Source organism: Rhinolophus sinicus, linkage group LG16, assembly GCF_036562045.2.
Source record: "Rhinolophus sinicus isolate RSC01 linkage group LG16, ASM3656204v1, whole genome shotgun sequence".
Classification (NCBI taxonomy): Eukaryota; Metazoa; Chordata; class Mammalia; order Chiroptera; family Rhinolophidae; genus Rhinolophus; species Rhinolophus sinicus.
Window position 1 is genome coordinate 15,858,236 of NC_133765.1, and position 20,256 is coordinate 15,878,491.

The 20,256-nt window shown below is 47.3% G+C and overlaps 1 protein-coding gene and 1 pseudogene across 4 annotated transcripts in view; one reads left to right on the plus strand and one right to left on the minus strand.

The window, feature by feature from the left end:
* Positions 1 to 20,256, plus strand: part of HIRA (histone cell cycle regulator) — a 90,317-nt gene that overhangs the window by 59,039 nt on the left and 11,022 nt on the right. For 3 of the 4 annotated variants that reach the window (XM_074321621.1, XM_074321624.1, XM_074321622.1), the window contains 8 exons: positions 3,823 to 4,030; positions 4,392 to 4,496; positions 6,198 to 6,346; positions 7,302 to 7,463; positions 8,099 to 8,157; positions 8,585 to 8,690; positions 10,007 to 10,129; positions 10,618 to 10,781. In XM_074321621.1, coding sequence (XP_074177722.1) covers positions 3,823 to 4,030; positions 4,392 to 4,496; positions 6,198 to 6,346; positions 7,302 to 7,463; positions 8,099 to 8,157; positions 8,585 to 8,690; positions 10,007 to 10,129; positions 10,618 to 10,781 — 1,076 coding nt within the window. Of the gene's footprint in view, positions 1 to 3,822; positions 4,031 to 4,391; positions 4,497 to 6,197; positions 6,347 to 7,301; positions 7,464 to 8,098; positions 8,158 to 8,584; positions 8,691 to 10,006; positions 10,130 to 10,617; positions 10,782 to 13,045; positions 13,135 to 20,256 lie in introns of all 4 variants that reach the window. The other variant, XM_074321623.1, reaches the window with a different exon arrangement.
* Positions 2,183 to 3,315, minus strand: LOC141569234 (small ribosomal subunit protein uS2B-like; annotated as a pseudogene).

The following is a 20,256-nucleotide window of genomic DNA, read 5'->3' on the forward strand; positions in this document are numbered from 1 at the left end:
ATCATATAGACTAGTGTCACTGCCCTAAAAATCCTGTGTTAGCTACCTATTCATCCTTCCCTCCCCCTGATCCCTGGCAGCCACTGGTCTTTTTATTGTGTCTATAGTTTTTTTCTTTTTCAGAACATCATATAGTTAGAACGATCCCTTTACTTTTAATTTATCTGTGTCTTTATCTTTAAACTGAGTTTCTTGTAGACAATGTATATTTGGGTCTTCTTTTTCATCCTTTTTGTCAGTCCCTGTCTTTTAACTGGTATATTTAGAACATTCACATTTAAAGTTATTATTGATATAGTTGAGTTGGATTAATAGCTACCATAGTTTTAATCATTTCTAGTCATTGCACTTGTTCTTTGTTTCTTTTTGTTGTTTTGTTGTTATTTCCCCTCCTTTTCTGCTTTCTCTGGTTTTAATTGAGTAATTTTTATGTGATTCTGTTTCCTCTCCGCTGTTTCATGTTATCTCTTAGCATTATCTAAGAGTATCTTAGAAGTTTAGATAATGTGTCTCTTACATTATCTCTCTTAGCATATCAATTATACTGATTTTCAAATTTATTTCAGTGGTAGCCCTACAGTTTGCAATAAACATTTATAACTAATCTAAATACACTTTCAAATAACATTTACCACTTAAGAGTAGTACCTTATAACAGAGTATTCCTAATTTTTCTTTTCCATGCCTTATAACATTACTACATTTATGTATTTCACTTATTCATAACTACAATCATCCAATACATTGTTGCTGTTACTACTTTGAACAAAAGTTATCCTTTTAATTAAGAATAAGAAAAATAAGATTTGTGTTCATTTATGCCTTCTCTGATACTCTTCCTTCGTGCAGATCTGAGTTTCTAACCTATATCACTTTCCTTCTCGCTGAAGAATTTTTTTAAACATTTTTTGCAAGGCAGATCTGCTGGCAACAGATTCCCTCTGTTGTTGTTTTATTTGTTCTTGTCTGAGAAAGTCTTCATTTCTCTTTTACTTTTGAAGTACAATTTCACTGGATAGAGAATTCAAGGTTAGTGATTTGTTTTCTTTTTTAAAACACTTTAAATATTTCATTTCACCTGTTTTTTGCTTGAATGCTTTTCTTAAGAGAAGTCTGATGTACTTATTTTTTCTTGGCCTTCTATGCCTTTTTCTTGGCATAGGTAAGGTGTTCTTTCTCCTCGGGCTTCTTTCATGATTTTTTTTTGTCTTTGGTGTTCTGCAGTTGGTATATGTTATGTGTCTGTGTAGAGTTTGGGGTATTTATCCTGCTTGGTGTTCTTTGAGCAACTCAGATCTGTGGTTTGGTATCTTTCATTAATTTTGAAAAATGCTCAGCTATTATTAGTATATTATTATTATCCTCAGCTATTATCACTCTTATTAAATTTTCTCAGCTTATAGTACCCATTTGTTCTTGTATGTTGTCTAGCTTTTTCCATAAATGCCCTTAGCACGTAGTTATTTAAAATCTTAGCCTGGTAATTCCAGAATCTCTACCACATCCAACTCTGTTTCTGATGCTTGCATCATCTCTTAAGACTGTGTTTCATTTGTTTATTTTGTTTGTTTGTTTGATTTTGTTTTTCCTTTTATCATTCCTTGTAATTCTTTTTGTTTAAAAGTGGACATAATGTACTACGTAATAGGAACTAAGGTAAAAAGGCTCTTGGTACGAGGTTTTGTTTATCTGGGTAAGAGTTAGGCTTGGTTTACTGTTTCCTGTAGTTGTAGGGGTCAGAAGCTTCAATTTCCTCCAGTGTCCTTGTTTTTGTTCTTTGTTGTCTTTGATTTTCCCTTGAAACTCCTGTTAAATAGAGTTGATATCTTGCAGCTCTCTTAGTTGTAATCTGCTGTTTATCATACTGGAGCCCACTTGATTTCGTGGTGAAGTACTGGGGAGGAGAAGCTTTCTATAATCTCTTATTATTTTGTTGGACCAGAGTCCCTAGGCAATGACCTTCAGAAGAGTTCCTTCCTTCTTTTTTTCTTTCTTATTTCTTCCTTCCTTCCTTCCTTCCTTCCTTCCTTCCTTCCTGCCTGCCTGCCTGCCCTCTCTCTGTCTCTGTCTCTCTCTCTCTCTCTCTTTCTTTTTTTAACTTTTAGAAACTGTTTGTTTTCTGTCAGTCTCATTTCTATTTTTCTATTTGCTTGAGAGTTTGTGGAAGAACAGCTTAGGACGCTCAGTGGTTGTTCCTCCCCGTTCAGCGGCCTGAGCGGTAGGGGCTGCAGACCAGTCCTCAGTGGCAGCTGACACTCCTGTCTTCGGTAGGAAACTGCTGAGTAGACACAGAGAGCACTGCTGGCCTTCAGACCAGTCTGCGTCCTCAGGTTGAGCAGCAGTGAACTTGGGAGCTGGAGCAGTCCATTCACCTTGAAATTCCTCCTTGGTCACAGCCTCTTCAGCAGCAGCCTACTCTTCCCTTTCAATCTCCTAAGGGTCTCTGGAGAAGTAGAAATCAGGCTTGACCTCCCATCAGTGCTCGCAGGAAATGGTGCCACGCATGCGCAGAACTTCCCGGGCCAGCATCGACCACATCAGACCCACGGAGTGAGCGCCCTTGTTGCTGCAAGGGATGGCCATGTCCACATAGCGCAGAGGAGAGTGTTACACAGAGCAGTGGTCGGCAGGCTGACACAAGGCCTCTGTGAGAGGCCGGTGGTCAGCCCGGGGATGGGTAACCACCGGGAGTCTCGGCTCCCAGGAGGCTGCCAGGATCTGGTTAGTGAAGGTCCCAGGAGTGAAGCGGCCAGCAATAGGAGTGGCTCCGGTGGCAGCAGCAAACTTCAGCACAACTCGCTGACCAGTATTCTTGGACGATATGACACTGACATCAGCCGGATTTTCAGTGTCAGCAATGGCACGAGCAGCCAGCAGAAGCTTCTCCCAGGTTCTCTTCAGATTTATGCATGTGATGTAGATGCCATCACTTTTCCGTTTGTAGATGTACTACTGTTCCATTTGGAACTCAAGGTTGGTGCCACTTAAGTGGGTTCCTGCTGCAAGGAATTTGAGGACGTCCTCTTCCTTCATTTACAGGATATCAGAGCTCTGGACATTGTGAAAGATTCTCTTTAAGTTACATGGGAACCAAGAACACCACCATATAGGTCCCTTTCTAGGTAGTGTGGAAAGCCAGAAGCATTTCTTAGCGCATGTGCATGGGTAAGGCTAGGCTGGAGTTAGTTAATTGCCCTCGCTGCAGGGCCCACACGGCTCCAGTAAAGTAGTTTCCCTGAGGGCATGCTTTCGTTAAGGAGAACAGAACTCTGGGTATGTTTCAAAATGGTTAATATCCCCCATCCTTCAACCCAGAGCGCACAAGGGCAGTACTCCATCCCTCATCTTCACCCATAAGAACCTTTTGGCACGCCTGGAGGTAACACCACCAAAAGTATGGGTGCGCTTCTACCACTAAGCCTCCAGGAGTTTCAACTCGCCCGCCAGCCCAAACTTGGCCTCCAACAATGTATCTTACCTTTTAAGTCTTCCTGCTGGTTAGGATTCCAGGGGCTCTGCTCCCAGTGAGCTGGTTTGTCAGTTTGGTTTTGTCTGCCTGTCTCTCCAGTTTTCAGGGTAGTGGTTTGCCCTATCATCTCACTTCTCTAATCTAAGAAGACTTGTTGATTTTCAGTTTGTCAGCTTTCCTCTTCCTTTGAGAATGAGAATGATGACTTCCAAAGGCCTTTGTATGTTAGAGCAGAAACCATAAATCCTCTCCTGCTTTTTAAATATATGAACTTTTTGGGATAAGTATGGATTTTACAAATTATTATAAATGAATAGCCATATTGAAAAAGCCGTGGGTCTGTGTTTGTGCAGGTTGAAAGAGCAGAACCTTGTTGTGAAAGAGCTGAGGCCCCGGGACCTCCTGGAGAGCAGCAGTGACAGTGATGAGAAGGTCCCTGTGGCCAAGCCCTCCTCACTCTCCAAGCGAAAACTGGACCTTGAGGTGGAGACAGTGGAAAAGAAGAAGAAAGGGAGGCCTCGGAAGGACACTCGGCTCATGCCAATGTCTCTGTCTGTCCAGGTGAGGCCAGCTGGCCTTGCTGCCTCCCCCAGCCCACCTGTTGAGCTAGTGCAGTGCTCGAGTCTGCATGTGCCCAAGTGGGAGAAGGGAGAAGGGTGGCAGTGGGCCTCCTCAGTGTAGGAACAGCTGCTTGGACATGCATTCCCCTGGAGGTGACATGGAGGCCTGCCCGAACGTCCCCCTGGCGTCGGCCACCTCACCTGTAAGGTGGGATCACTGGAGTGTTCTTCCGCACGGGTGTCCTTGCAGAGTGGGTGGGAATGCCTGGGGAGCAGGCCTACCTCCCCTTCGGTGACTCGCCTTTACCTGACACTGCCCTACAGTGCTGGGAAGGGGCTCAGGGACATTTCTGCTCTTGCAGTCCCCAGCTGCCCTGACCACAGAGAAGGACACCGTGTGTTTGTCTGTACCAGCACCTGCCCTGAAGCTGCCCATGCCTGGCCCCCAGAGAGCATTCACCCTCCAGGTGAGCAGGCTTCCTGCCTCTCCCTCACCCCCTCCCCCTCCTCTTCTCCCCCCCCCTCTCTCCTTTCTCCCCCAGTATAAATCCTGAATTGTCATAGACAGGGCTACTTTCCAGTGGCCCTCCATCACCTTCTGCCGGAAGTTGTAGTTGATCAGGGAAACCACCAGTCTTATCAGCAAGATCACTACCTTGTTCTCCTGGAGCCCCCTTGCTCCTCCCACCCCTCACCCCTGTTTTCTTCTGTGTGGCTTTTCCTGTCAGAGTCCTTGCCGCCGTCTTCTGGATGGCCAGCTCCTTCAAGACTTGTCTCAGGTGTCCCTTATCCTGGAAGGCTCCTTGCGCTCCATACTCGGGCCTGGGCAGCCTCAGGCTCGCTGCCCATTGGACTGTGTGGTAGTGGTTGTCTCCCGACCAGCCCACTGGCCCTGTTCACTTCCCAGAGCCCAGCATGGAGTTGTCATCAGAGCCATTTGAGCTCTCAGAGTGGAAGCTTGTAACTATGTGCTTGTTCAAAACCCAGTTTTATTATTATTTCTGAACAAATAATCCTTTATACCCAGAGGCTCAGTAGTCACTCAGTCCAGCACCTGTGCAAGACCTTTGCACATGCTGTCCCCTCACACCCTTTGTACCTCAGCTCAGGTTGTAGCTCAGTGGGAAACTTTTTAGGACCTCACATGCAGGTCACTTCCCACTGGCCGCACACTGCTGTAACCCAGCTTGGTCCTCGTGGGGTGCTGGAGAGCACGTGTTTGCCCTTCCTGCCACAGAGCCTTCTGGGCCTAAGGGCAGGGACCCACATGGATTGTTTTTGTTGATGTGAGCAGAGGCAGGGCGCACAACCCCTGCTCCCAAACTCCTCCACCTTCTCCTGGGGCTTCACCACTGAGTGCTGCGTGGGGCCGTACTTGGTTTCTGGGGGCCTGTGAAGGGAGCCTGGTTCCCGGCCATATATGGCCCTCTGCCCCCACTCACTCACTCGCCTGGCCTCATGAGTGCACAGTGTTAAACCACTCTGCCTGGTTTCCCATACAGAATGTCTGTCAGTCATCTCCTCGGACATGAAAGAGGAGGCTGAGCCGATGTGGAGCCAGGCACTAAACTAGGCATTTCTACACGTGCTCTTCCGGGGACACTCCCGTGAGGTTGGGCTCCGATAAGCAGACCGAGGCTCACTACCAGAGGAACTAGAGAGGCCTCTGGGTTTTCTAGGCTTTTCCTTTAGGCACTGGCACAGACTATTATTGCCAAGCACTGCAATCTTTGAAGACAATCAAGTAGGAGGCAAGAGACCCATGTCTCACTCCCAGCTCTGTCCCCGGCTGGCTGTGGTCCCGGGGAGTGTGCTCGTGGACAAGTCACGTGCCTTGTCTGCATGCTCCCTTGTGAGAGGAGGTGGTGGTTTAGAAGGCTCTGGGGACTTTAGCTCTGACACCACTTCTCTGTTCTGTTGTATGGATGACAGGCACAAACCAGCTCCCAGCATTCTTCCTGCCCTGACGGGCCATACATCCTGCCCTCCGTCTTGTTACTGCCCCCACCACTACCCGTCTGTTGGCCAGCCAGCTCTGTCTATCTCTTGTGTCTTCCCCCGGCCTCAGGCCCAGGCCGTGGGCCTCTAAGCATCTCCCCTGTTCTTCACCCAAATCTGGTGGGCTCGCTAGTGCCTGAAAAGAATGTTGTTTGCTTTCCTCCGTTCAGGTGAGCTCCGACCCCTCCATGTACATTGAGGTGGAGAATGAAGTGACAGCTGTGGGAGGAGTGAAGCTGAGCCGCTTGAAGTGTAACCGGGAAGGGAAGGAGTGGGAGACGGTGCTCACCAGCCGGATCCTCACTGCCGCTGGTAGCTGGTAAGGGTGAGGGTCTTCGCCTGGCCCAGCTTTTCATGTGAAGCAAGCACTGCAGCGCTGTGTGGTGCTGTTGCTGCCTGGGGGGATTCACAGCTCCCATGAGGCCTGCACTACGCCTTCTGCAGCCTGAGCGTGTGCATCTTCCATCTCAGTCCCTGCAACACCCAGTGAAGTTGGCGTCATCCCCATGGAACAGATGGGGAAACTTGGGTCCTAGAGGCTCACCCAAGCTAGGATTTCCACCCAAGTGTTCTGATTCCCTTGTCTGGCCAGATTCCTGAAGTCTCAGGTTCTAGGCTGAGTCTCTGACTTGGGCTGGTTCTTTCTCTGAACCCCGGATTTTAATTTCTGACTGTCCCGAGTCCCCAGCTCAGTCCTTCTGAGATTCTGCACTTTGCGGGAAGACCTTAATTCAGTGTTAGACATCCAGTGTCTCCCATGGGCTCCTGGACTGCGATCCTTGGAAGCTGTCCCTGCACGATCCTCTCCCACCCCAGCTGGAAAGGCCTTCTGAGCACACAGCTGGCTTTCCCTATGGAGACGCACTCCATCATTCCCACACTTCTCCTGGACTAGTCTGGCTAGTTGTAGCCAGGAGACTGTCAAGTGGGTGCTGTGTGGCCTCATAGGACAAGTAAGGTGTGCTTTCTGGGTCACAGTCAGTGCAGTGATCCCCTGAAGCACCCACCCCCCAGGGTCAGCATTAGGGTGAGCTCAGAAAAGCTGAGCAGCATTGGTGGGGAGGAGAACAGTCTCTAAAGAGGGGTCTCAGGTTCTGTCAGCCCTGCTGCTGCTCCCTGCTCCAGTCTTCATGGCAGGCCCTGTCCCTGCCTCTCCTGCTGCTGCACGCATGCAGGCGCAGGTGCAGGCAGAGGGAAGGCTCTGCATCTTGGGGCTGCTGCCTCTGCCACAGCACCTGACCTTCCTGACATCTGTCCCCTCTCTGCCTTCTCAGTGACGTGGTGTGTGTCGCCTGTGAAAAGAGGATGCTGTCAGTGTTCTCCACCTGTGGTCGCCGCCTCCTCCCTCCCATCCTCCTGCCATCCCCAATCTCCACGTTGCACTGCACGGGCTCCTATGTCATGGCACTCACTGCTGCAGCCACACTGTCTGTCTGGTAAGACACAGGCCTGGGCTGAGTTTGGCTCCAGGCAGGCAGGATGGGGCTGTGCAGCTTCCCTTCACTGTAGGGACAAGGAAGGCAATGGAGGAGGCCACTTAGTAGACGTGCCCTTGGGCCCTGCTGGCATGGGGGTCTTACCAGCCAAAGAGACCCTGAGCAGTCGGAAATTGCTTGTGATGGCCACCCTGTATGTGGGGGGGGGGGGGCCGCGGGAAGGGGCGGGATGGGAAGTGGGATGCAAGTGGACGTGGGGCAGGCTGCGCACCCCTGCCGCCGTCCGTATGGGAGCAAACCACACGATAGAGCACAATGCCTAATTGCATGTGCCAGGGTCCTTATGTGGGGTAATTAGAAATGGGATCTTAGCTGCACAGCATGGCCACACATCTCCCAAAGTTGGTGTGGCGGTCGTGGCGAACCCCACAGCTCTGTTGCCTGAGCCCTCTGCTATTAGACTTGTATGGAGGGAGTACAGTGGCACATGGGAGCAGAAGCCACTTTTAGGCCAGAGCCCCTCGCAGGAGGCCGGGCTGGTGTGCACCAGGGACCGTGGAGCAGGAGTCTGAGCACCGAGGCGCGCTCTGATGCATTTACACAGACTGGAGAGTAAGCTGTTCCTTTTATCCTAGGGATGTTCACAGACAGGTGGTTGTGGTGAAAGAAGAGTCTCTACACTCCATCTTGGCAGGTAACCGGCAGTGGGCCGCCCATGGTCCCCTGTGGGTGGAGAGGGGGTAGGGCAGGGCAGCTCAAGTCCGAGGTCTGACATGGAAGGGCCCCCTCAGCCTAGACAGAGAAGTATAGCCAGGTTCTGGGCCCAGCCCAGCGTATTCATTGTGGCAGGGGGTTGCAGTTACGTTGCAAGGAGCTATAGTCTCTCTGGGGCATATCTGAATGGGTCCTTGAGAGGTGACAAAAAGACAGAAAGAACCTGGTGGGTGGCAGTGAGCACAGCAGTCGCAGAGCAGGGCAGAGACTCCGTCGTTGCTGAGTCAGTATTACGGTGCCTGTTGCTGGGACTGTGGGAGCTATGGCTCAGATTTCTCCTTTGGTGCATGTGCAAGCACTTGGTGATCAGAACACACTTGGAACCCATGCTCTTGGTGTCTCCCCAGGAAGTGATATGACAGTGTCACAGATCTTGCTGACACAGCACGGAATCCCAGTGATGAACCTGTCCGATGGGAAGGCATATTGCTTTAATCCATCACTTTCTACATGGTAAGCAACTCACCCCCCGGCCCAGCCCCCCGGGAGAGTGTCCGTCTGAGCTGGAGCCCAGAGCAGCAAGCAGAGGCTGTCCTGGTGGTCAGGCCTGCCTGTCTCGGCTTCTCCTGAGAGTGGGCTCTGTCTGCTGGAGGGGACAGAGCTCAAACCTATATAGGTCCCACTGTCCCCGTGAAAGGCTGGTGGCCCACAGCCTCTCCGCTCTCAGAACCCATGCACAGGGGCACTTTCCTTTGTCTGAATTGTTCTCTGGGATCACTTTGGAATAAGCATTTGAAGATTTTTATGGTTGTAAATATATATTTTCAGCCTGGCCCCATTAGGTGTCATCAGTGTAGGGGAGTCACAATAGCTTTGCCAGCACTTGTCAATTTTATAGCTTATGATGTGTCCAGTAGCACTTGCAGCTGCGTTTGTGAATTAGTAAGGTTGCACGGTCACCACATATGATGGTCTGTTCCTTTCCCTGTCTGTTTTGGAATTTGGAGCCCTTTTCTGTATTTGTAAAATCTCTTTATACATCAGAGATCTTAACCCAGACATGTAAACTGCATACAATGTATACCAGCCACTCCAAAAAACTCTTCTTCTGCCTGTGTCTTTGGTCCTTCAGACCCAAGCTAGCCGCCTTCCAGCACTTCTGTTCAGAGTTGCCAGGCACAAGTTTATCCCACACTAAGATCTCTTTTTTGAGTTAAAAAACAAAACAATCCAAAAACTCCCCACCACCTGCTCTTCCAAATTACCAAATGTTGTGTATTATGTGTGATTACTGTAAAAATGAAAACAAGCCAGCTATTTAAGAAGGGAAATGTTGACCCTTTGCATTTTGGACACACTTACAAAGGCACCTGGCTGTTTTAAAAGTATGTGAAGAATGTTTTCTTCATAAAGATGTGAAGGGTCTGGAGAGGACGAAGAGCTGACTGCCTGGCAGGCTGTGCCAGGCACAAGAAGGCTGGAGCCCTGGCATTCCTCCCAGCTTCCAAGGGCTGGGCCATATGGACCCCTGGGCAGGTGGGCATTTCGAGGGCACTTCACAAATAGGTGACCCCATCCCCAGGAACCAAGCCCACAGAGCTGATGTGTGCACGGCAAGTGCCCTGTCAGTGACCTGCACTGGCATTAATGTTCCTTTGTTAGGAAACCTGTTCATGAGGTGCCTGTCGTGAGAATGCAGTGACACTCAGCCCTCACTGGGGTTCTGGCAACAGGTCACATGGTGCTTGCTCCGTGGCGGCCTTGCCGCCAGCCTCCTCTGGTGGACCGCCTGGTTTTCCTGAGCTCAGTTCCTGTCCTTGCCTCCCCAGGAACCTGGTTTCTGACAAGCAGGACTCCTTGGCCCAGTGTGCGGACTTCAGGAGCAGCCTGCCTCCCCAGGACGCCATGCTGTGCTCGGGACCCTTAGCCATAGTCCAGGGCCGTGCCTCCACGTAGGTGACCCGAGTGCTGGGAGAGGTAGTGGGGTCATGCAAATCCAGTACCACCCAGGCCAGCCCTCTTAATTGCTGTCCCCTGTGCCCATCTGATGCTCAGCACAGGCAGGCTGTGGGTGCCAACAGTTGTAGGCCCACGTTGGGTAGTGTCTCAGGGTGTTGGGATGCAAGCCCCGTTACTTCAGGGCCCAGATGGCAGTCTGAGATGCTATGGGTCATGGATTCCCACGTTGGGCAGTATTTTGGTTGGGGTTCTGGGCCTTCGGCCTGTCACCTCAGGCCTAAATGGCAGGTGCAGGGTGGGGTACACCTGGGGTGCCAGAGCATGTAGGAGGTCCACAGCTGGGATGTGGGGATGGGTGGGCCAGCCTGGAGTCTCTCTGCACCCTGCTGGCTCCTTGCTGGTGCCCTGGGCGCATGGTGGGAGCCGCCTGCTCAGTGCAGTGCCTGCTGCTTCATGATGTGTACCCTGCCGGTCTCTGCAGTTCCGGGAGGCAGGCAGCCCGGCTCTTCTCCGTGCCTCACGTGGTGCAGCAGGAGACCACCCTGGCCTACCTGGAAAACCAGGTCGCAGCAGCACTCACCCTGCAGTCCAGCCATGAGTACCGCCATTGGCTCCTCCTCTACGCACGGTACCTCGTGAACGAAGGTGAGGTTCCTGGTGGCCCCTCCACCCCCTGGGCCCAGCTCAGTCCCTGTCCCAACACAACCCTTCTGAAAGCCCGTGAATCAGGGCAGAGGTGCAGTGGCCTAGGGCTCTCTGCACGCCTTTTTCTCCTGGTCTCCCATGGTCATCCCAGAGGCCCTGGCCTCCAGTCCCCCATCTCCCAGCCTGAGCTGTGATCAGGGCAGCTCAGCAGGCGTCCAGTCCCATTGCAGGCCCCAAGTATTCCCCGAGGGCCAGCAGGATTGGCAGTGGGAGGGGGTGGGTGCAGAGGACTCCTGGGAAGACATACAAATGCGATGCTCAGACCTCTGCCCTCCCTCACGCCCTGGGAGCCTCCGTGGTGAGCAAGCTGGTCACCCCAACGCTTGCAGCGTCCAGTATGCCTGCATTCCTCTTCCTTTTCTGAGCCCCCTCCTGCCCTGGAAGGGCCAGCCTGCTGTCCAGCACCTCCTGTGTCCCTCCAGCCCACCTGTCCCTGCCAGGGCTCTCTCAGCACCTGTGGCCGCTCCACAGTGTATACCCCTGTTGGTCAACAGAAAGCAAGGTGTGTTGCAAGAGGTGACCGTCCTGTTTTGGGGGTAATCTCCAAAGCCTCTCATCTCTCTGCTAGGCAAGCATGGAGTCTACCTTACCAGCCTTCCTCCCGCTTGAGCTTGGCCTTCATGGCTGTGACCTGGGGACTGGCCCTCCCAGAGTTTTCCCTGTGTCACTATCGTGTTTCCCCGAAAATAAGACCTAGCCGGACCATCAGCTCTAATGCGTCTTTTGGAGCAAAAATTAATGTAAGACTGGGACCCGGTCTTACATTAATTTTTGCTCCAAAAGACGCATTACAGCTGATGGTCCGGCTAAGGCTAATTTTCGGGGATACACAGTATGCAGGTGACAGAGCATCCTCCCCCATAGCCTTTCCTGGCCGTGCTTTGCTTTTGACATCACCCTCCTCATTTTGCTTATGATTTAGAGAAAAATAAATTAAGTATAGAGAAGATAAAAAGTCATGCCAAATCCCTACAAGTGTAACTCTCAGAACACATCATGTTGCCTGTGATGCAACTTCATATGTACACCTTGCAGTATGTCATTGTGTGCATAAATCTACCGCGGATGACAACAAACATGGCTGACCCACTTAAAGCCCCTCACCCCTCCCCAGCTGACTCCAGTAATGAGTTTGATGTTCACCCCTCCCACCCAGTCTGTGTGGTTGCCCAGCATGTGTGGTCTATTCTAATACTCAACTTCCCAAGCTCTCACCCCTTTTCTGGGATGGTCCAGTAACATCTGGGCCTCATACCCCATCCCCTGAGAAAACCCCACCTCTGGTTCCTGTCTGGTTTGCTTCATCCTTGGTGTTGATCAGGACTCACCCTGATGGCTGCATAAAACCGCTGCCTCCTCTGGCAATCGATCCCCCATTTGTGGGATCACTTCTGCTGCTTGCTTCTCTTTTTCCATCTTCCACATGTCTGTTCCAGTATCCACGAGTCACCTCCTCTCTCCCTTGCTTTCTCAACCGTAAAAGGAAAACCCGAGTTTTAAAGGGAGACCCCACGCATTTCTGAAATTCCTCAGATTCCAGCTTCATCCTCTTATTCTCTACCCTCATCTTTGGATGATTTCATATATTCCCTATGGCTTCAGCTGCCCCCAGTGCTGACAGACCCCCAAGACCTGCCTTCAGCATTTTTGGCACTCCACCTGGCTGTGCCCATAACCCTTGGGTTGACAGGCCCTAGCCTGCTTCTCCCATCCCTGCCCAGTCACCACCTACTCAGTCTAAACGCATATCCTTGCCATCTCTTACCTCCTGAAGGCTGCCTGCTGACCCTGCTGATCTCCTCTCACACTGGCTGCCAAAATGTCTTCTCTCAAACAAATCTGACTAGCCCTCTCCCCTCCTACAATTTCCCATTTTTTTTCCCATCACCTTAGGCAGTTCATCCCGGAGCTGGCCATGTCTTATTTTTCCCATGGGCCCAGCACACAGAGGGGCTTCTGCATACATTGTCAGGGGAGTGGGTGAATGAGTGAGAATCTGTCATTATGGGTCTCAGAGCCCCAAACTGAGAGAGATGCAAGAGGTATTTTGCCCATCGAAGGCAACAAAATAAGCATTTGTTCATTCTGTTTTGAGATACACAACAACTTAGCATATTCTTGATTTTTTATTTCTTTTTGTAATGTGTTCCTATTTCTGTTTTGTTTTGTTTTGTTTTTGTTCTTTTGTTTTTTTCTGTAATTAGGGTTTGAATACCGACTCCGAGAAATATGCAAGGACTTACTGGGTCCGGTTCACTACTCCACTGGAAGCCAGTGGGAGTCAACGGTAGTGGTAGGTGCTTCTTTCATTCTTGCTGCAAGAATTCTCTCTAGAAAAGTGAAGGTGGAGATTTAAAAAGGAAGCCAAAGTGCTTTAAAATTCTTCCCCATCAGACGTCTCCAGCACACTGCCTTGGATCCCAGCATCAGTGAGCTGGTGAGATGCCACACTGCACGATCTAGCAGGAGCTGGGCCCTTGACGTCAGGCCTAGGAAGCATCAGCCACGCACCTGTGCTGAGGAAAGCTGTCTGCCCGAGGCTGCGGGTTTGTTCAATAGTGAAGATGAAAAATCCTTCCCTGCCCTTCTGGAGCTCACAGTCTGGTAGGGAGGCAGACATAAGCAAGTAAGCAATTTAGCCAACAAGATAGATTTAGACCAGACAGATGGATTATGCTAAGAAGGAAATAAGCAGAGCAGTAGGACAAGGGTGCCAGGAAAGAGTTGCCAGGGAAGACCTCGGAAGAGGACTTTGCGGATGAAACCCAAGGTTAAGAATGAGCCAGTTCTGCATAGCCCTGGGGAGAATTTCATAATAGAGGTGGTAACAGTTGCAAGGAGGGCTTGGTGCATGGAGGCCGCTGTGGCTGGGGCACAGTCGGCAGAAAGGAGCGTGCTGTGAGAGGAGGCAAAAGAGGTGGGCAGGACGTAGACCATGGAAAGCTTGTGAGGAGCTGGATTTCTAGTCTAGGCAGTGGGAGCCGTTGAAGAAGTTTGCACAGAGGTGGTGTGAACCAACAGAGACCAGTCAGCGGAGGTGACATGATCTGCCATAGACCAGTCAGTGGAGGTGATGTGACCTGAGATAGAAGATCAGTCAGTAGAGGTGACATGACCTGACATAGAAAACTGGTCAGGGCTTGTTTTTCACAAGTCCCAGCAGTAGATGAAGGTGATTTGGATCCATGTGATGCCTATGAAGAGGGGAAAGGAGAGAGATTCAAGGTGTATTTTGGAGGTAGAACCAACAAGACTTGGTGTGTGGGTGGCTGGATGTGACGTAGGTAAGGAAAAGAGAATAATGAACATGCAGTCACCTCCAGATACTGCTGGCTGGCACAGGTGGATGCTAGTGCATTGATTGAATTGGAAAAGGAGCAGAGTGATGAGGGATGGGAGACGTTGTGGGTCTAAGAGGTCGCTCCACTGCTTCATTCAGTCGCTGAACAAATACCGATGGAGCGCCTTCTCTGGCCAGGCGTGGTCTAGGCATAGGGCAAGCAGCAGTGACGGAGGCCAGTGGGCCCGCCTTCATGGATCTTCATTCTTGTGGAGAGAGGCAGATTCGAAACAAATGAACAAGTCCATATAATGTGCTGTGTGGGAATGGATGTTAGGGGAAAAAAATGGAGGGCAGGGAGATACGGAGTACTGGCAGGATGCTATTTTATATTGGGTAATCAAGGAAGACCTAATTGACTAACTGAGCAGAGACCAGGAAAGGTGAGGGATAAAGCGCCACAGATATTTGGGAGAACATCCAGGCAGAGGGAACGGCAAGTACAAAGGCCCTAAGGCATGAGTGGTGGGGGTGGGGGTGGGGGTGTCTTGCAGCATAAAAGGAACAGCTGAGCAGAGTGGCGAAGGGAGGGTGAAAGATTGGAGGGCCAGTTTCACAAGGCTCTTAACGTCTTGGTGTGTACTTGGCCTCTATTTTTTATTCCATTTTTATTTTGTTGCAATGGATCTAATTTGGTTGGCTTATAAAATCTTAGGTTCAAAATCAGTTCCCCTTAGAGCTTTGAATGTATTGTGCCGCAGAATTTTAGCATCCACTGTTGTTGCTAAAAACTCTGCCACAAATCTGATTTCCATTGCTTTGTAAGTTCTTTTGGGATCCTCTCTTGCTGTTTTGAAGTTGCACAAAGCTCCAAGTCTGTCTTTCATTCATTCTGTGGATTTTCCTAGGTTCTCTTTGATTATATTCCCTCCCATTTTCCCATCATCATAGAGATGTGATGTCCTTTCTTTTTGGAATCTGCTGTATTATTTTTTATAGTTTTAAATTTTCAATTTAGTCTTTTAACTGTTTGAGCATAGTTCTAATATCAGGAGCCCGTGTGGATCTATTTCTAGTTCATAGAAATGTTTCTGCTTATTCTCATTCATGTTGTCTTATCTCCTTATATTACCAGTTATTTTAAACTGTCTGCTGGACTTGGTATTTGAAAATTATTTGTAGAAATGGTTTGAGGCCTCAATGATGTTACCTTCTCAACAGAGCAATTTGATTGGCTGCTGCCAGTTCCGGGCCCCAGTCCTGCAAGGGCCCCTAAACCTAGGTCAGGGATTAAGGACTCCGTGCTGCCTGGGGACTCAAAGCTGGGTACTAGTTGGTGCAGGGACTGGTTGACTACCAGTTTGCCCTTATTCTAAAGTGCATTTAGGGGTACCGCTACAAAGAAGGGGTGATTTACCAGGAACCCCGCTTTTCATGGCCCCTATGCCCCTGCTTTGGTTCCCCTAGGCCCTCGAGTCTGGTAGAAGCTCTGCTCAGCCTCTTCTTCTATAATGCTGCCAAGGCAAAGGTGTCCCTCTGGATTTCTCCCCTCCCCACACCCCAGCTCAATCCTTCATCACTAGCACATTAGCTCTGTGAGGTCTGTTTCTATTTGTCCGGCTTTGTCCCCATTCTCAATGGGAAGGGTTTTTCTGAATTACCTGCAAGAGTAGAGCTGTTTCCCTAGCACACCTCCCCTCTAGGGCAGCCTGGTGGGCCATCTGCTTGGGTAGGAGACAGGGAGGCATGTGCGCAACTAACCCCTCCCACGGGCCAGGTTGTAAGGCTTTACTCTGTGACCCAGCTGTCACTCTGGGAGCCTTAGACTGAGATGTCAGCAAAAAAAGCTCTACCTAGCAGTTCTCTGTCTCAGTCTAAAGGTAAGTATTCTAGGCCAGTGTGGTGCAGGGGGAAAGGGGCACAGACAGGCCACCAATTCATGGGCATGTACTCTCCTTTCTCACTCACTCCTGTTGGTTTTTGCCATCTCTGAGCAGGACACTTCATTTGGCGATTTGCCCAGAAGAGTCTGTGGCTTCACCCCCATTGGTATCATCAGTTTGGTCCCACCTGCTTTCCACCTCCTGGGAACTGCCTGAAATAGCGAGTCTGCTCATGGTGCATGAGCAAATCCATGACAAAATTCCTACAAATTGGTTTGTAGGAATTCTTTGTATATTGGGGAAATTGCTTTGTGATAGGAGCTGCCAGTGCACCTTAGGGGACCCCAGAAATTCAGCTTTCCTTCAAGGATCATGGCTCAGTGTGCATAGAAGGAAGATAGGAAGCAGAGGGTTGAGGCACTAAGTGGCCATCTTTGAGAGAGTGGAGGACTGTTAATTCTTCTTTATGTAAATGTTTGATAAAATTCACCAGTGAAGCCATCTGGTCAGTCCTAGGCTTTTTTGTTAGGAGGTTTTTGATTACTGATTCAATCTCCTTGCTAGTTATAGGTCTGTTTGGATTTTCTGTTTTTTCATGATTCAGTGGAGGTAGGCTGTGTGTTTTTAGGAATTTGTCCATTTTATCTAGGTTATCCAATTTGTTAGTGTAAAATTGTTCATAGTATTCACTTATTTAGAATCCTTTTTGTTTTTGTGGCAAGAGTAAAACGTCCCTATTTCATTTCTAATTGTTGTTATTTAGTCTTCTCGTTTTTTTTCTTAGTCCATCTAGCTAAAAGTTTGTCAACTTTGGTGATCTTTTCAAAGAATTCATTTTTGGTTTAATTTTTCTCTTTTTTCTATTCTCCATTTATTTATTTTTTCTCTAATATATATGGTTTTCTTGCTTCTGCTTGCTTTGGGCTTAGTTTACTTTTATTTTTCTAGTTTGTTAAGATGGAAGTTTGTATTATTGATTTGAGATCTTCTTTGTAGATTCTTATAGCTATAAATTTCTCTCTAACCACTGCTTTTGCCGCATCCCATTATTTTTGGTATGTTGTGTTTTTATTTTCATTTGTCTCAGGGTATTTTCTCATTTCCCTTGTGATTTCTTCTTTGAATCATTGTTTTTTAACAGTGTGTTGTTTAATTTCCACATATTTGTGGATTTTCCAGTTTTCCTCTGCTGTTGATTTCTAGTTTCATTCTATTGTGATTGTAAAATATACTTTTATGATTTCAGTTTTTCAAAACTTAGTGAGACTTGTTTTATGCCTTAACATATGGTCTGTCCTGGAGAATGTTCCATGTGCACTTGAGTAATAATGTGAATTCTGCTGTTGTTGGGCGGTGTTTTCTATAAATATTCGTTAGGTCCAATGGATCTATACAGTTTTTCAGGTCCTCATTTTCCTTATTGACCTTTTGTCTGTCTGTTCTACCCACTATGGAAAATGGGATATTTTAGAGCTGTCTATTTCTCCTTTCAAGTCAGACAATGTTTGTTTCATATATTTAGAGGCTCTGATGTGTGGTGCATATATGAGATCTGAGAATTAAGTTCGTGAACTCATCCTAGAAAAAGTGCTACATACTTCATTGCTGAATATCACTACGGTCCCCTTTAAAGTACTCCCCTTGGGAAGCTATGCCCTGACATCAGAGCCTAGTCCACCCTTCAAAGCAGTTTTGGAACTCTTCTTCTGGAATGGCCATCAGAGCTGTCGTTGTATTACGCTTGATGTCTTGAATATCATCAAAATGTCTTCCTTTCAATATTTCCTTTATTTTCTGGTAAAGAAAGAAGTCACTGGGGGCCACATCAGGTAAGTAGGAAGGGTGTTCCAATACAGTTATTTGTTTACTGGCTAAAAACTCCCTCACAGACAGTGCCATGTGAGCTGGTGCATTGTCGTGATGCAAGAGCCATGAATTGTTTCCGAAAAGGTCACGTCGTCTAACTCTTTCACACAGCCTTTTCAGCACTTCCAAATAGTAAACTTGGTTAACTGTTTGTCCACTTGGTACAAATTCATAATGAATAATCCCTCTGATTTCAAAAAAAGCTAGCAACATTGTTGCACAAGTTCATGAACTTAATTGTCAGACCTTGTATGTTTATAACTTTTACACCTTGGTTAATTGACCCTTTTATCATTTTACAGTGATCTACTTGGTCTCTTGTAACAGTTTTTGATGCAAAATCTATTTTTCTGTTATTAGTATAGACATTCCTTCTCTAGTTTGGTTACTATATACAAGTGCTATCTTTTTCTATACTTTTACTTTTAACCTATGCATGTCCTTAGATCTAAATTGAGTTCCTTGTAGGCAGCATATAGTTGGATTATGGTTTTTAACCCATTTTTTTATCAGGGAGTTTAATCCCCTTACATTTAAAGTATCACTGACAAGTAAAGACTTAATATTACCATTTTGTTATTTGTTTTCTCCATGTTTTATACCTTTTCTGTCCTTCATTTTCACTGTTACTATATTATTTTATGTTTAGTTGATTTTTCTTTTTAATTAAAGTTTATTGGGGTGACAGTTGTTAGTAAAGTTACATAGATTTCAGGTGTACAATTCTGTAATACATTATCTATATCTCACATTGTGTGTTCACCACCCAGAGTCAGTTCTCTTTCCATCAACATATATTAGACCCCGTTTACCCTCTTCTAGAGCCCCCCTCCACCCTTCCCTCTGGTAACCCCTAAACTATTGTCTTTGTCTATGAGTTTTTGTTCCTTCTTTTGTTTGTCTTGTTCTTTTGTTGTTTTTGGTTTATATACCACATATCAGTGAAATCATATGTTTCTCTGCTTTTTCTGTCTGACTTATTTCGCTTAGCATTATAATCTCAAGATCCATCCATGTTGTCACAAATGGCACTATTTCTTCTTTTCTTACCGCCGAATAGTATTCCATTGTGTATATATACCACAACTTCTTTATCCATTCATCTATCAAAGAACATTTTCGTTGTTTCCATGTCTTGGCCACCGTAAACAAGGCTGCAATGAACATATTCATCCATAATGAGCATGTCTTTATGGATAAATGTTTTCAGATTTTTTTTGGTAGATACCCAGGAGAGGGATTGCTGGGTCATATGGTAATTCTATTCTTAATTTTTTGAGGAACCTCCACACTGCCTTCCATAGTGGCTGCACCAATCTGCATTCCCACCAACAGTGTATGAGGGTTCCTTTTTCTCCACAGCCTCTCCAACGCTTGTTACTATTTGTCTTGTTGATGATAGCCATTCTAACTGGGGTGAGATGATATCTCACTGTGGTTTTTATTTGCATTTCTCTGATGATTAGTGATGTTGAGCATTTTTTCATATGTCTATTTGCCATTTATATGTCCTCTTTGGAGAAATGTCTCTTCAGGTCCGCTGCACATTTTTCAATTGGGTTGTTTGTTTTTTTGTTGTGGAGTTGCATGAGTTCCTTGTATATTTTGGATATTAGCCCCTTATCGGAGGCACTGTTTGCAAAAATCTTCTCCCATTCAGTTGGTTGCCTCTTTATGTTGTTGATGATTTCTTTTGCTGTGCAGAAGCTTTTAAGTTTGATATAGTCCCATTCATTTATTTTAGCTTTTACTGCCCTTGCCTTTAGAGTCAAATTCATAAAATGCTCTTTGAACCCAAGGCCCATAAATTTAGTACCTATGTTTTCTTCTATGCAGTTTATAGTTTCAGGTCTCATGCTTTTAGGTCTTTCATCCATTTTTAATTAATTTTGGTACATGGCGACAGATAGCAGACCTGTTTCATTCTTCTGCACGTGGCTTTCCAGTTCTGCCAGCACCATTTATTGAAGAGGCCATCTTTTCTCCATTGTATGTTTTTTGCTTCTTTGTCAAAAATTATCTGTCCATATTTATGTGGGTTTATTTCTGCGTTCTCAATTCTATTCCATTGGTCTGTGTCTCTGTTTTTCTGCCAATACTATACTGTTTTGATTATTGTTGCACTGTAGTACAAGCTGAAGTCAGGGAGTGTGATACCTCCAGCGTTGTTCTTTTTTCTTAGGATTGCTTTGGCTATTCAGGGTCTTTTTTGGTTCCATACAAATCTGATGACTTTTTGTTCTATTTCTTTTAAAAATGCCAATGGGATTTTGATGGGGATTGCATTAAATCTGTATATTGCTTTGGGTAATCTAGCCATTTAACTATATTGATTCTTCCAATCCATGAGCACGGAATGTGTTTCCATTTCTTTGTGTCTTCTTCA